At 38.4% G+C, this 17873-nt stretch overlaps 1 protein-coding gene across 1 annotated transcript in view; it reads right to left on the bottom strand.

The window, feature by feature from the left end:
* The window catches only part of LOC124777290 (WD repeat and FYVE domain-containing protein 3), a 299899-nt gene that overhangs the window by 86733 nt on the left and 195293 nt on the right, over positions 1 to 17873 (bottom strand). The window contains exons 39-41 of the mRNA XM_047252642.1: positions 15058 to 15235; positions 7034 to 7200; positions 5677 to 5915 (exon numbers count right to left, since the gene is read on the bottom strand). Coding sequence (XP_047108598.1) covers positions 5677 to 5915; positions 7034 to 7200; positions 15058 to 15235 — 584 coding nt within the window. The remainder of the gene's footprint in view (positions 1 to 5676; positions 5916 to 7033; positions 7201 to 15057; positions 15236 to 17873) is intronic.

The raw sequence follows: 17873 nt of genomic DNA on the forward strand, positions 1-17873 counted from the left end.
AATACCACTATCCACCCCAACATCCTTTAAACTTGTTCAGTTAGTTATGTTTTCCACAGATCATTTGCAAGTTTCTTATCAAAATTATGGAGAACAGGATAATTTGATTTCAAATAATGGCTACATGCCGGCTATTTACAGGTTACTATGTGACAAAATAAGCGGCTTGGCCAGTCTTTATGGAGTGTTAGATGGAGATGTGTGGTGGAGAGCCAGTTAGTTGTGTGTGGCAAGGCTGAGTGAATTGGGAATGTTGGATAGGGCCACAGCACGAGCAAAGTGGCTGAAGACTGGCTTGTCCACAGACAGGGCACGGCACCGGGCAAAGCCCAAGGCTAACACGCTTGGCAACGAAGGAGGTGAATGCCGACATGGCCTGGCAGCTGAGTGCGTTAAATTAAAAGTATTGTATACCTACTAAAACTGCCAAAACTGCCTACTGCCGAGGTACGGAAAATATAAGGACATTTTTGGAATTAGCGGAAGCCCCAAATGCAATAAAATTATTAGCACATTTATACGTCATCTTGTTTAGAGGTCATTAAAGTTTAAATGATTATTTATTTATGATGCATAATAATCATTAGAAGACATCTTATTAATATATACAATACACCAACAAATAGGTCGTGACATCAGTTGCAGGATGAGCTAGCTCATTGTGCAATATCAATGAAAAGAAATTGTTGAATTATTTATAGTTTTAATTAAACTTTAATAAAATGGAATTCTGCACACAAACGCGTATTTAGTGTCAGCATGTTGACACAGCAGTCGGGTCTACGCTGTAATGATTTATGTAAATATATGACTTGTTACGTTTGTAAAAAAAACATTAAGAATGTGCTGAGTCTTGTAGTGCCACAGTGATGAGTAGAACACAGACATGTATTTGACTAGCTTCTGTGATTTCCTTTCTGGACAGAAGTAAAATAATAAATTAAAAACATAAAATATAGATATTAGTTATGGGATAAGACACAAATATAAAAGGTAGTTTTAAGAACATGTGTATTAAAATTTTATAATTTATACAAAAGAGTGTTAAGTGTATAAGGGGCGTTCAGAAAGAAACTAGCTGGAGGCGTAATTACTGAAACTACTACCTGTATGTTTGAAGTATTGGCCCTGCCTGTTGAGACACTTGTCCCACCGTGACACAAGGAGGTGATGACTGTCTCATAAAATTCCCAGGGCTGCGATGTTAACCAGTTCCGCACGTACAGCTGGACGTTGTCGTCAGAGGTGAATCGTTTGCCCCTCAGAGCCTTTTTAAGGGGACCAAGATGGTCCCCTACTGATTCACCTCCTGCAGCGAAGGAAAACAGTGAATGCCAAACATTACTCACAAACCTTGACCACCCTTTGCCAAGCGTTCAAATCAAAACAACCAGGCAATTTCATCTGTGGGATCATTCTGCTCCACAACAATCCAAAGCCTCATACAGCCAACACAGTCGCAGCACTCCAGCAGAAATTCAAATGGGAGGTTCTCAGTCACCCTCCATACAATCCAGACTCACTCTCTGTGATTACGCCATTTTTGATCCCCTTAAAAAGGCTCTGAGGGGCAAACGATTCACCTCTGATGACGACATCCAGCTGTATGTGCAGAACTGGTTAACACCGCAGCCCCAGGAATTTTATGAGACAGTCATTCATCGCCTTGTGTCACAGTGGGACAAGTGTCTCGACAGCCGGGGTCAATACTTCTAACATATAGGTACAGGTTTCTGTAATTATGCCTCTGGTTCATTTTTAACGCTCCTTATATTTCTGATAAGGTGGGCCAAGGAAAGTAACAGACATGACTGCAGTAGGTGGTCATGTGACCAAGCTCTGGAGTAGGCAAGCAGAAGAACCTTGTTGTCTTTTTGTTGCTTTGGTTGCAGAAGTGAAGATGGGCTTCTGATCTTTGTTGTTGGAACAGCAGAGGTCTTTTTAAACGAGTTTCAGTGGAACTTTGAGAACCTTGCAAAATGTTGAAATTGTTACATGTGCTACAAACTCTGACGTTCATTAGTATTTGGAACTTCTCATTTGGTGCTTTGCACGACACACTGAATCATTTATCTGCTGCAGGTTTATTTAGAAACATATGGCCACCTTTTCATACTCGATTTGTCTGATTCTTTACCTGCAAGTGAAATTACAAGTTGAATTTAAACCAAACAATTAAACTACTTCAATATCCTTTGGGATACTACACCTCATTTCATTAGCAATAATTCTGATTTAATATATTTGGAAACACTTGCCTAATTCTATAAAATTATGCTGATTATTACACAAAGCCACATCAATGCTTAATTGTTTGGACCAAAAGGCAGCAACACACCATCGACCATTAGATGCAGTCATGTCAAAGTTATTCTAGGTTGTGCACTTGTACAATCATTATAGGTTGGTACTGACAGGGCCACAGTGATCATGCTGTTGGTTCACTTGTTAGAAGGTAGACAGTGAGCTCAAATCTAAATAGTACACAGGCTTAACATATTGGTCCTAAATACAACTCACGTAACTAGTAGTAAACCTAATGATTTAAGATTCACATGGTACCAGTTTTTGAATAAAAATTCATCTAACCCACACAACTTTCAATCACGTGATGTTAACTCTAACTCTGCACAAAACAAAGAACATCAAACTATAATCAGTTTTGGCACCCTATCCTCCAAAAACATGCAAAGATCTCAGTCCTCTCCAAAGATCTCTCCTTTGGCTCCTCATACAGTTTAAATTTTAACTTACAGAAGATTCACTTTCCTTCATGCTAACTTATCAGAGCTAAGCTAAAGAGAAGTTCAAAAATTGTCTCACTTGTTTCATACAGCCATCCAAATGAGACTCTCTTCCACTCCCACAAAATAACCCCCAGCAAACCATCCATAAATTCATCACCTTCAACCTTGCTCCAGCTTTGTTGCTTACATTTTTATTTTTTTTTGTAGCATTCACTTGACCACTGAAAGAGCTGTAATTCACAGTCTTGTATAGATCCTGACCTAATCATCTCACTGTACACAAAAGTTCCAAGACTTTTACAATTAACCTGGGAGAAAATCACTTCCAGCTGTTCAACACTTGCATCCAGAAGTCTTGCTATAGTGATCCAAAAAATTCTAGCCTGATCTCCAATGCTTCCTCTTCATTCCTCCAGAATCTCGATATCCTCTCTTCAACTTGTTCACTTGCACTTGGTGGAACTCCCTTCTTGAATACTGACTTCAATATTTATTCCTTCATAAAAACCAACGTCTATATTAAACCAACCAATAATGTCTCCACTGTGATAGCACCCCATTCCATTCCAAAGTGTTTTACACCTACAGGTACTTATGCATGCTGCATCTGCTGTGACAAACATTCCAAATACGCTGAAAATCTTTTCAAGACCAATGGAGACAGGCACCTGAATCCATATGTGGTTCATAGCACAAAAGATCTCCGATATCCGCATCAGAACTAATCCTTATGGAAGTACTATTCCACCATACATCAAATTTAAGATAAAAGTTGTCCAGAGTTATGGGAATGCTGGTCTTGATGACTTGGCTCAACAAGTCATATTCCAGCAAATTGGTTAGATGAATGAGTAGCTGGTGTATCCAAACAATACTTTGTACTCACTAAAATTCACTACCATTAGAAGCAGACTATCTGTGAAAGCAGCCACCTCAAACACCAACCACAAGCACTGAACAATATTATATGTGGGCATTATCATAAATCAAATGGCTGCCATATTAAAACCCACAACTTAACTGTAGCCATTTAGTAACGAGATAAATTTCACAAACCATATACCATTCAAATTGATCCCATTACATCACACAATTGCAGTGCTGGCAAAAGTAGTTGTAAAAAGTACATTAAAATTTAATATTTTGTACTTTTCCTCGTTTATTTAAGAATGAACTTTAGTCTAGGCCAATGGTTCTGAACATGAGGGTAATTATCCTCCTGAGGGGTAAAATGTAATCATCTGAGGGGCAAAAACAAAAGGCTTGAACAGTCTTTCGGTCACAAGACTAAATTATTTTTAAAAATCATTACTATTATCACTATTCTGTAAGACTGTATTACTGACTAAATAAGTTACCAATACTATACCACAGAAGAAAGTTGCTACTCACCATATAGCGAAGATGCTGAGTTGTGATAGGCACAATAAAAAGATTCACACAATTAAAGCTTTCGGCCATTAAGGCCTTTGTCAGCAGTAGACACACACACACACACACACACACACACACACACACGCACACACACACACACACACACACACACACACACACACACACACCTGCAGTCTCAGAGAGCTGAACCACACTGCCTCTCTGAGACTGCAGATGTGTGTGTGTGTGTGTGTGTGTGTGTGTGTGTGTGTACTGCTAACCTGCTGACAAAGGCCTTAATGGCCGAAAGCTTTAATTGTGTGAGTCTTCTTATTGTGCCTATCGCAACTCAGCATCTCCGCTATATGGTGAGTAGCAACTTTCCTTCTCTGGTATTGTTACATTCCATCCTGGATTATCCATTGTTTGATTATTACCAATACTATATTTATTTTTCAAATGCTAGCATTAATGTGTGACACAGTGAGCTGGATGTTACAACTTGTGAAACAAAGGAATGATGATCATCTGCATATTGTCCACCCGCAGCACATGTACTTTGCATAATACATCTATGAACGTAAAATTGAAACCTATACATCACATATACTCCAATATCTCATTAAAAGTTAGGCACTGATGCTGATGATGGCAGGGAGGGGAACCTAAAATTTTATTTGGGCTCAGGGTTAATGGTCTCAGAAATGTTGGAAACCATTCCCAAAATAGACTAAAAATGACTTCAATATTCAGTTTGCAAAATAAACAAACTAAGGGACAGCACAACACAACAGTAACTATGTAATGGTTACAACGGTGCTGTAGGATCTACATTGTATTGTCATTATTATTATTGTTATTATTATTATTACAAGTGGCAGTAGTAAGACACAAAGTACTGGTAGCCTGAACTATTCCAGTATAGAAGTGAGAGCGAGAGAGAGAGAGAGAGAGAGAGAGAGAGAGAGAGAGAGAGAGAGAGAGTTAGAAATTAGCAATACCAACTGCCTCATCGACTCATCAGTTACTGATTTCATACACATTCAGATACTAAATATTATTCATCTTCTGTCATTTTAAAGGTGAAAGGGTTCATAGAAAATTCCTTTTCATTCTCATATACAGTTAGGCACTGATGCTGATGATGGCGGGGGGGGGGGGGGGGGGGGGGGGGAACCTAAAATTTTATTTGGGCTCAGGGGTAATGGTCTCAGAAATGTTGGAAACCATTGGTCCAGGCCTTTTAGAATCCAGGACGAAAACTGACTCTGGGTAGTGACGACTCAAATGTGGTTTACACCAACAGCTATGGGATTTTACTTCAAGTGGATACTGAATGGATCTGTGAGCCATACAGAATTTATCAAGGCCATTTCTATGGTACAGCAGGCAACCAGGGGAAATCTGGTGACTTTGGACTATACAAGAACCTGTATAACTCATGGACAATAAGGAGTTGCCATCAGATGCACTCCCATAGATAGTTAGCAAGTGTTAATACAGAGGTAATCAACATGTAGTCTCTAGAAGCATTACAAATAACAATACTTCTCACCTTATATCTTCATAAGCAAATTTTGAACACTGTCTCATAGCTCGTGAGCGTCTCGGACTCCCAGGACTCGGAAGAATTGGATCGTGGTCATGTTCGGGTAGTAATTCTATATCACGTATATCACGTGATCTATCAACAGTGAAGCCATCTATTACATAAAAGTGTTCTTTACCAAACAACAGAACCCCTTCAGTTGTGTCCAGGCCTTGAATACGTGCACATCTAAACATGTAACTGATCTGCAAAAAAGTAATTAGTCTTTTAGTACCTGTGAATCAACCTTATGATTAAAAGCAAGATCAATAAGTAAAATGGAAAAAATAAACCTTTTTACAATGCATGTAGATATAATGGAAAATGAGAGGTATTAACTGAAGATGCAACATTAATTCTAAATGAACTTTCCACCAGAATGAGTGCCTGATGAAACAAATAGATACTGACTAAACAAAAAGCTTCAAATTCATTGCATAAATATTGGACTGGGCATAGGGTAATCAAGTTTCCTCTTTTAACAGGACCATTTAATCCCTGATTTCATAACAGTTTTAAATAACTGCATAATAACAGACGTCGGTTAGCCCACACAGATAGCCAAGTGCTTTAAAGTGCCTGCTTCTAGGATATGAGGAGGTGCAACCAAATCCGCCTCACAGATTAACGACAAGTGCTGGTGTACCTGCCAGCCCATGTAGGTGAATACCAAGTGGGTCTCCACATTCCGCCTATGACACATGATGTGCAAATACTTTAAAAAACAATGTCACATCTGACCATAGGATGAACACTAGATGCAGAAAGAAGGGTACATGTGGATTCCTCCATGGGGGAGAGGGTGCAGGGAAGGGTTCTGGCAGGAGTGTTAAAATACCTTTTTGAGTGGTGGCCCCATTGTAATAATAGCATATATATATAGGTGTGGTTGGTTCTCCATTAACGTTAGAGACGTATCATATGAGGACTAACCTGGCACTGGCTGGATATTGGGCACCCGAGAGGAAGGAACGGACTTCTGTTAGAGAATCAAGTGAAAGTATTGTTCCCTTATTTCAAGAATAGTGCAAATCAATTAAATTTTTAAGTGCATCATTCAATAAACAACAAAACAGAGATTTGCTTTTAAAGGCGAAACAAAAACTGAAACATTGAAACTAACAAAACTGTAGTAGCGCCTCACTTAATTTTCTTTTTCTTCTTCTTCCTTCTTCTTTTCTTTACCTATTTAATTCTCTCGCCCTTTGATGAAAACTTTACATGATCAAATTTTAATAATTTAAAGAATAAAATATACAATATTTAGCACACACAGGTGTATTTCTCACACAACATGGATGTGCATATTATAACAGCACATTACCTTTTCTTGTTCTTCCAGTAAACGAGGAAGTGTATGGTTATCTGGAGCAGAATCCTGATCTTCACTTCCTGTTGTGTCTGTTGCGTCATCGTCTCCAGCATCTTCAGGTTCTGATATAGAACGATGCACACCATGCCTTTCCAATGCACATGGCACATGGTGCAGACCTAGACAAATAAATAATGCGCTGGATATAGGTACACTAATCTCACAAAAAATAGTACTCACGTTAAGGACCCAAGGCATTAAACTACTGATAATAGTAATAATGGAATCTTTCATTACTGCTTCTTTCATAATAAAAAAGTGATATCTTGAACTGCCATAAGTGAAACATGTCAATGTGATGAGCACAAATACACATGTTCCATCTTAGTGTGGCTTAATACGTAGCATCTGTCAGTAAGAGTAATCAGTTATTGTAGAAACAAACATGGTTGCTGTGTGAGCAATGAAACAAAAGTAGTAGCGGATTTAATTAAGAGAGAGAAATCAGAATTCAGATCGATATCTGGAATGGGGCAAGCTGGCACGGATCACGGAGTGGCAGAAGGGAACGGTTCCAGAGTGAACTGAGTTGGGTGTCAGCATGGTGTCGCAGTGACTTGCATGAGCCAGGAGGTGCAGGAAGACAGCCACAGTAGAGGTGCAGAAAAAATGCAGTATCCATAAGTGGTACCACTTCACATTGTGAAAGATGGACTGGTCCTACCAGTGCCCTCCAGCAAAGAAAAAAAATGTTCTTTCAATAAACAATTAAGGTGAGGCAGGATGCAGTGGCAAAAATTAGATAAAATCAAAATACTGTAGTTCAACTGCTACAGAGTTAAACTGAAGTACGTTCAGTTTTATGGAACAGATGGTGGCTGACACAGTGGTGCAGCGAGAGAAAAGGGAGGCAGGTACACAACTGTTAGGGACTTTGACTTCTGGCTATGAAAGGGACAGATGGGCATCAGTGTCGCTAGCCCAAATCTCACAAATAAGCTTTGCATTTTGCTCAAATAGAGCCAGAATGTGTGCAGTCACTTGCATGTAGGTAGTGCAATTTTATAATAGTGAGTGAAAAGTCTGCTTTGGACTGTGCTGATGACAGAGGCACAAATGAATGTAGTTCACTTAGCAAAGCTTACTCTGTGCAACAACACAGATGCCACCAATCATGGTAAGTCAGGTACTATGCTCGCTCCTGCTGCTTACTTTTCATTTGTGACCAAGCAACGATTGATGATAAATTACTGGTTACAATTACTACTAATTTGAATTGTGTTAGTGGGGCATGACTGGGCAGTTCCTTATCATTCCTTAGGAAAAGATCCTGGCATTGTGCAGGGAAGACACACGTGGCAGAAAGAGCATTATACTTGTGACAGTACAGATGGGATTATCCTTATTTTGACAAGATTTATTGCAACTATGAACCAGATGGAAGGCTGCATCAGTGGCATAAGCACCACACAGCGAGGCATGACCACACAGCCACCATCACAGTGCATTCTGAGTCGCACAGTACAGAAGTGGTGGTGTTTGTAAAAGTTTGTAAGAGGGTTTCGTATAAGCCAACACACACAAAGGATATATGCGACTTTTATCAAAACTTTGTTATTTTCTTTAGTGATGGCAAATCTACACTTACCCAAGTTAGTCTTATGATTCGGTAGTGATACAGGATTCACAGGGTACGAACAGTGCACGAGTGGCTGCACTGCACATAAAGTCAGACATGTTACAGGGCGAAGTCGGACAGCAGCTACTGCCCAAGCAGCAGCAGCAAAAGGGGAAGTAACTGATTTTGTGACATTTTACAAGTTCCTAACAAGGAGCGAATAATTTAGTCTCACCTGTGTGCTCGGGTAGTTTTGTTTTTGAATCTCTGCTTGTTAAACTAATTTGCTAGACACATTTCTTGCGTTTTTGTCAGAGTCTACAGTAGAGTTCCATGGTGTGTGTTGATAGTCATTTGTTTGTCTGCATAGTGTAGTTTTCCACTGTCTTTATTGTGGTTAGGTGCTATGATTGCTGTGTGCGGATGCGAGCTGATTTGGTCACACTTTGCTGTCAGCTCCAGGCTGTTTTGCCTTCAGTTACATGGATTGGGGCTGCAGTGGGAATCATTGTTGTGGACTGGCCGTGGGGATCCAATGGATGTCCAGCATGACCCACATGTCTGGCAATCGGTCCGCACTGGTGGCCAGCCCAGTTACTGAGGTTGACCCCTCACTCATGGCCAACTGGAAGGTCACCTCAGAACGTGGCAGGCTGTGAAAGACTTCCCCATGGAGGGGAGGTGAGGTGAGGACAAATGTAAGGCCTTCCTGGTTATTCTGACAAACAGGTTCCAGGTGCTATCTGGTCTGATGGTGTCCCTCTGCCAGATGCAGTTGCTTGTCCTGTTTCAGAGGAACCTCTCAGCGTGCAAGAGGTGCATTATGCGGGCTCCTTGGGGACTTGGCAGGCAAGGAGACCAAGAAAGTTAGAGTGCACTCTGTGAGCATACCAGGTGGAGTCATTCCAGATGTCAAATGAGTCCTTCCGGATGCCACGAGGAAAGGGTGCAGCCAACTGGAGCTGATGGCTCACATCAGTACCAATGATGTTTGTCACTTTGGATCAGAAGAAAGACTGGTTTCGAGCGACTACCAGAAGTGGTAAGGGATGCCATTCTTGCTTGCAAGATGAAAGCAGAGCTCACCATTTGCATCATAGTCGACAGGAGTGATTGCGGCCCTCTGATGCAGATCTCAGTAGAGGGTCTGAAACAGAGGATCAGATAGTTCTCTGATTGTGTAGGCTGGAGATTCCCCAATTTGCACCATAGGGTGGTGCGTTTCGGGTTCTGCTAAAAAGGTCAGGAGTCCATTACACATAGGAGGCAGCTACACTGGTATCTGGAGCTGGATGGTGTGGACTGGGTGTTTCTTTTGGGTAGAGGGTCTCAGGAAACTACAAAAAAGGCATAAGTCTAAAAGGTTCCAGGTAAAACACATAAAAGAAACAATCAGTATCAGAGATGTAAATTCTCATAGCTTTGTTCGAAAAGAACTAGAGCTCCAAGCACTAACAGAAAGCACTGAAGCTCAAATTGTTATAGGTACAGAAAGCTGGTTAAAGTCAGAAATAAGTTCAGCTGGAATTTTTGCGAAGGACCTAATGTTGTTCAGAAAAGATAGGCTAAATACAGATGGTGATGGCGTGTTTGTTGCTGCTAGCAGTAGTTTATTTCATGGAAAAATTGAAGTAGATAGTTTCCACAACCTAGTATGGTTAGAGGCCATTCTTCGCAGCCAGAATAAAATAATAATTGGATCCTTTAGTGGCCTTGCAACTCAGATGACACAGTTGCCAAGAAGTTCATAGAAAACTTGAGTTTAATTTCAAACACATACCCAACTCGTACAATTATAGCTGGTGGTAATAATAATAATAATAATAATAATAATGTCGTGTGACAAGGGTCTCCCGTCAGGTCGACCGTTCTCTGGTGGTGATTTAGTTTTACCCTCGATATGTTGGTGAAAAAAACATGTTTAAATCTGGAGATAAACCTAAAACATCATCCGAAATTGTGCTAAACACATTCTCTGAAAATTATTTCAAGCAACTAGTTGATGGTCACACACTAGTAGAAACAGATTTGAAAACACACACAACTTCTTAGCAACAAATAATTGTGAGTTAATAACGAGCATCAAAATGGATACACGGATTAGTGAACACAAGATTATCGTAGTGAGACTGAATACTGTAACTCCCAAATCCACCAAAAATAAATGAAAAATATATCTTTTAAAAAAAGCAGATAAAAATTCACTTGATGCCTTCCTGAGAGAGAATCTCCACTCCTTCCAAATTAACAATGTAAGTGTAGACCAGATGTGGCTTGAATTCAAAGAAGTAGTATCGACTGCAATTGAGAGATTTATACCAAATAAATTAACAAAAGATGGAGCTGACCCCTATGGTACACAAATCGGGTCAGAACACTGTCGCAGAAACAATGAAAAAAGCATGCCAAATTTAAACAAAAGGAAAATCTCCAAGATTGGGGGACTTTTACAGAAGCTGGAAATTTGGCACAGACTTCAATGCAAGATGCTTATAATAGTTTTCAGAATACAACTTTGTTTTGAAACCTGACAGAAAATCCAAAGAGATTCTGGCCATATGTAAAGTATGCTAGTAGCAAGACATTATCAATGCTTTTCTTGCATGACAGCAATGGAAATACTATTGATGGCAGCACTGTTAAGAGTCACTAAACACAGCCCTCTGAAATTCCTTCACCAAATAGGACAAAGTAAATATTCAAAAATTCGAATCAAGAACAGCTGCCAACATGAGTAACTTGGAAGTAGATATCCTCAGAGTGGTAAAGTACCTTAAATCACTTAATGAAAGCAAGTCTTCCAGTCCAGACTGTATACCAATTAGGTTCTTTTCAGAGTATGCTGATACAATAGCACCATACTTAACAATCATATACAACCATTCGCTCAACGTAAGATCCGTGCCCAAAGACTGGAAAGTTGCACAGGTCACATCAATACTCCAACAAGGCATGTGGAGTAATCCACTAAATTACAGGCCCACATCATTAACAATGATATGCAGAAGGATTTTGGAACATATATTGTGTTCCAACATTATGAATTACATCGGAGATCACGGTCTATTGACATACAGTCAACACAGGGTTAAGAAAACAACATTCTTGTGAAACACAACTAGCTCTCTAGTCACACGAAATGTTCAGTGCTATTGACAAGGGATTTCAAATTGATTCCATATTTCTAGATTTCCAGAAATCTTTTGACACCATACCTCACAAGCAGCTTATAATCAGATTGCATTCTTATTGAAAAGTAATTGATAGTATTCATAAATTCATAGTAATTGATGGGTTTTTAGCAAAATTTTATTGACAGATAGTCATTGAGTAATACAGAAGTGATTTCTGGCATGCCCCAAGGTAGTTTTAAAGACCCTTTGCTGTTCCTTATCTATATACGTGATTTAGGAGACAATCTGAACAGCCGTCTTAGGTTGTTTGCAGATAATGCTGTCATTTACTGTCTAGTAAAGTCATCAGAAGATTAAAACCAATTGCAAACGATTTAGATAAGATATCTGTATGGTGCAAAAATTGGCAATTGACCCTAAATAATGAAAAGTGTGAGGTCCTCCACATGAGTGCTTTGGAATCCATTAAACTTCAGTTTCGCAATAAATCAGTCAAATCTAAATGCTTTAAATTCAACTAAATACCTAGGAATTACAATTACAAACAACCTAAATTGGAAAGAACACACAAAAAATGTTGTGGGGAAGACAAACCAAAGACTGTGTTTTATTGGTAGAATACTTAGAAGATGCAACAGATCTTCTAAAGAGACTGCCTACACCACACTTGTCCGTCCCCTTTTGGAGTACTGCTGCGCAGTGTGGGTCCTTACCAGATAGGGTTAATGGAGTACATTCAAAGAAGGGCAGTAAGTTTTGCATTATTGAGAAATAGGGGAGAGAGTGTTGCGGACATGATACAGGATTTGGGGTGAAATAGATTAAAAACAAATTCATTTTTCATTGCAGTATGTCTCACAATGCTTCAATCACCAATTCTCCTGTGAGTGTGGAAATATGACAAGGTGACAATCACTGTGGGGTAAGAACCAATTACCTATCAAAGGGGTGGAATGAAACAGTAACATAGCATGCAGTTTGTGAATTCTCAGGATTTACTCAGCCAGTATTTGAGAATGAGATCACTGAGCAACTTGCAACAAACTTTACATATAATTTAAAACCCTATGAAATTTTTTCTCACGGACAACCCCAACAAAATGATGAGAGGAAAAACGTTTATCACTCAGTATTTTTCTGTTGTTCTTGCAGTAAAAGTACCGCAAGTGACATGGTGTTATAATTTCTTACTTCTTTACTACTAGATTTATTACTTCTTTACTACTAGCATGAAAAACTGCCATATCATGCATGACATGTAAATTCATTACTTCTTTGCTACTAACAGTATTTGCAATAAATTTTGCACACAGTATCTACATATGCTGCTGAATGTACTATCAAACAAATTGTATCATTGTATAGGGTAAGACATGCAGTTCAGGAGATAATGATATCATAAACACTATGCACAAGGCCAGAGGCTGTATGGTAAAGGCGTGGATGCCCAGCTATAAACAAATACCAAGGCAACGACGGGTTTCTCTGCTTTTATCATCATCAATATAGCAGCATATTTTCAGTTCAATAAATCATTTTTAAATGGAAAAGATCTGTAAAATACTGCTTAAAATTATAGTTATGAAGGAAAACTCAAATTTTTAAATCTTCTACTGGATTTACTTGTCTTGTTGACTACTTATTGGATTACAAGGGAATCATCAGCCAAAAACTTATGTAATATAAAACATGCTGAAAAGATAAAAAAAAAGGTGCTGTTCAACAGTTACACTGCATGTTTTCATTTATAAATAATGACACTAAGTCTAGAAGCTTAAAAATCTTTGGTACCTAGAGAGAGAAGTGTACAAACCAAAAGTTGTAAAAAGGTAAGAAAGATGGTAAAGAAAATAATGTTGAACATGTTAATCTGTCAGAAAGAAACAAGGGACAGTGCAGTTGCAACACCACAGCATTAACAGGCTGCTACAAGTGTATAACATATAACTGTAAAATTGGAGTGTTTTAAGATGATAGTTTCATTGTTATGTCCTTTCACCGCCACCTATGATAAATCTGAAGATGTAATACACAGTCAAATACGCAAGTTACCAACACCTGTGAGACACTGCAATAGATTCCTCGGGAATCTCTTGAATGAAACAGATCAAGCTACAAGTAGCACCATAAAGTATAAAGCAGGAAACAATGAGTTGGTGATGAACAAACAGTTTTTCCTTAACGTAATATTTTATGAAGAATGTAGATTGCTTAAGTCATAAAAGTAAACAAACCACAGTATGGAACCTGAAAAACATAAAATTTATCCACAAAAGTGCAGTGTTTCTTAAATCAGATTACAGATTAATAAGTGTAAAAAAAAAAGGGGGGGGGGGGGGGGGGGGAAATTCCAAAGCTACCAAAACTTGAACAGTTCTTGAAAGCTATCACCCAACCAGTGACTGCTTTACTTTTAGAAATGTTGCTGCATGGAGGTACCATCCTTGAAGTGCAGTCATGACAAATCTAGAGGATTAAGAGAAAGCAATCTGAAGCAGACAGTTGCAAGCTCATGAAATGACTAAAAGACATCAGAAATAATACAGTGAAGGTCTCTAAAAGGGGCAGGAACAGTCTGTTAATGTGACAGAAGAAATGGAGTCAATTTGGAAGACAGAGAGGATCAACTGTTGCAGTCATATTTTGAGAGAGCTTTGAAAGGCAATACTTAAAATTCCTAATTTCTTTGGAATTTCTAAAATCATTTGGCGGGGGGCGAATGGCATTCAGATGTTTTTTGTTTTGATGTGCAAAATCTAGTTGACTGGACACATACCATCAAGCTTTTGGAGGAATATCACTCATACAGGTTAACAGCTCATGTATCCACCATGTTATCAACAACAATAATAATAATAATTATGCAGTTAAAAGGAATGATGATAAATAATTTTAAAGCAATTAAAAATCTGTCACTCTGCAGTGGAACGTATGCTGTTTTAAAACTTCCTAGCAGATTAAAACTGTATGTGAGGCTGGGACTCAAACCTAAATGGAAGGAGGGAAAGTTATAGTTCAGCATTCTATCAATAATGATGTCATTAGATGCGGAACACAAGTTTGTGTCTTTTTTGTTAAGGAATTTAATGACAATGTATTAAGCTATGGATAGTTGTAAAGTCTTCTTATTTGCTTTGCTATTGAGTGGTCATAATCCATGAGGGGAGTGAACTTTGAACTTCAGACTACACTCAAGGCCAATGAGTGAGCAAACGACTGTGTGAACTCCTATATCAAAATTATAATGTTTAGTCGCATAAATATGTAAATTGCATCACACTTACCTAAGTCTCTGATGTCGTCACCATTCTCTGGCAGCTGTATGTCTGTTGTAGTTTCTTCCGAAGGAAGAGCAGCTTCCATGATGGGGTCACGTTCACGCTCAAACAAGGTCTGGGGGCGGTATTTCTGATAAAACTCTTTACTGTCCCAGCTTGTTGCAACTTTGTATTTCAGTGCTCTCTATAAAATACAAGAAACATACATAATACAAGAAACAAACATTAAATCATAATGCTTAAAAAATAATTAAAATAAATAAAAAAATTAATGAAATAAACTGAAAAATCACTAAGGATCATCTGCACAATAAATCAATTATAAATACAAATTTATAAATATCGGGGTACATTTCTTTAAATCGGTATAGGTCCAGCTTCCTTGGTCAATACTTTTCACGCCCAGCATATGTAAATTGTACTTTGTTGCAAAGTGCTAGCCTCCGGGTTGCTGGCATTTGGCAGTGCTTTTATTAACTCTAGACAATATGAGTGGTGACAGAATATCTCTGCCTCATTGAGGAAAAAGTCAAAATTTGGCATAGAATAACAATAGTTCAGCGACTGCCCTTCAAACTTAAAAGTATCTGTTGGAGATAGAGAGGAGACATCTGTTTTAGCAAAAAGAGTGTTGTGTGTTCCAGCCTCTAATGTAGTAGGTGAAAGAAGAACTTTATCTCATATACACAAAGCAGGCTCAATCCTAAACAAGTCAATAACATTCTGACAGTTCAATGTGATTACTATGTTAGCAGAGAATAATTTGAAGACATGTTTCTTACTGTTAGATTTTTTATTTCTTTGCTCATAATATTCACACTAGTGCTGACAGATTTTCTTACATAAGCTATAATTAATAAAACAGAGCATGTTATAGTGAAACAGCAATGTCATGTCCCAGTCAGTGAATAACCATCACTACATTGGCTGGTAACCAGTTAACATTCCAGTGAAACTTTTAATGGTTTCTAAAATTTTGTTGCTGTTTGCTTCAAGCTTTTATCTCCTGTAAGCAGAGATTTGAAAAATTCGTATTTGCATAAATTCAAATACAGATGTGAATTCCAACTCAAAATGTGAAAAAGCGAAATTACCTAATAAGTGATATTTTACACCCAGTTGGGTCCAGACAAAATATATTATCAGAGATAGTTTGATGTAAGTTTATTTTCTAAATATAAATATCAAGAACATAACCAGTTTGGAAAGATAATGAGTGTAATAATGCTTTTCCAGAAAAGGAAGAGTGCCAACGCAATGGTATATCAGTGTGCTCAATGCTCTAATGCCACAATGATTATGGGCAGTTGAGGCTGTGTGTGTAAGACAGTGGCGTGGCGTGGTTGGGAAGGTTGGGGAGACTCTGCAGTTATTATAGGGAGACAAAATAGTACAATAAACAATAATTTAAACAAATGAAACAAAACTTATCAAATAAAACAACAACAAATACTACTACTACTACTACTACTACTACTACCACTACCACCGCCACAAATAATAATAATTATAACTAACTTGTTCAAGAAACGATGACAAATTTGTGGAACTCCAGCAGCAAGAGAAGAAGCACTTACATTTTCTTGTACACAAGTGCAATGCGCCTGTCTTTACTTTCCACGAATAAGTCTATAACTCGGTCTACAAAGATCTGATTACTGGATAGCTCTCCAAGTAGTGACTTTTCTATTGCTAACGTGCTCAAACACGACAGCCGGATGTTGGACATTGAATCCCTTAAATAATTCTTCACTCGCTTAAGAGTACTCATGCTTCGTTCACTGCTTGCTGTAGTTGCGGGTAGGGTCAAAACCAAACACAGGAACTTCGTTGTTTCTTCATAAACGGAATCTAAATCATTGTTGACAATGTTCTTTAAGAGGATTCTTGGAGATAAGTGTTTTTTCTCATCAGCGTATATGTTACACAGTTCATTTTCAACTTGTTCTTGTTTGAAAAAAGGGTACTGTTCTAATAATTGAAGCAGTTTCAACTTTGGGAATTCTTTTCGATAGTTCGGGAAACACTTTTCTTTCAAAAGTTCAACAAACTGAATTTGGGGAAAGTCTTGAAACCTTCTCTCCATCTGAACAATTTCCAAATCCAGTATCTTGTAAGTTAGTGACCTGAGAGATGTCTTCTGACTGTCACAGAATGATAAGTTGTCATTCAAACACAAGCTGCATTTAATGCATTCATCAACGAATGTTTCCATTCTTAATTGTTGTAAGTTTCTCAAAACAGTTCTTATTTCATTGTGGCAAGCAGTTATATTGACAGATTTTGACTAAATAACATTAAAGAGATGATCAACATAAACAAAGCACCCTCAGTAGAAGCAAAGCAAGTAGGCAAATGTAGGACCATCCATCCGTCGTTTCATTCCCAATGCACAGCTCAAAGATTCTGGGTCCCACTGAGAGTCTGTATCAAATATATAATTAAAAACACTATATAGCCATGAGAAATGACTAGATGTTGAAACTGCCCTGGAACGAAAGTTCCAGCGAGTGTTGCTTGCAAGTGGCAGTTTAAATCCTGTCTCCTTTAGCAATACAGTTTGTTATGATGTTTTGCTGAAAAACGAATGGAATGCAGTAAGATCACTTACAAACATGCGTACTTGTCATATGATTTTGGAGGCATGTAACAGTAGCACATTCAGTTGGTGTGCGTACCAATGAAGAAACAGCGCATAGGGACAGAACTGCTTCACCAATTGTTGTAGTCTCTTTCAATGCCCGCCATTACTGAAGTGTCATCATATGTTTGACTAACCACTTTTCCTTCCCTATTCCATTCTTTCAATAATGCATGAACAA

Source organism: Schistocerca piceifrons, chromosome 1 (assembly GCF_021461385.2).
Source record: "Schistocerca piceifrons isolate TAMUIC-IGC-003096 chromosome 1, iqSchPice1.1, whole genome shotgun sequence".
NCBI lineage: Eukaryota > Metazoa > Arthropoda > Insecta > Orthoptera > Acrididae > Schistocerca > Schistocerca piceifrons.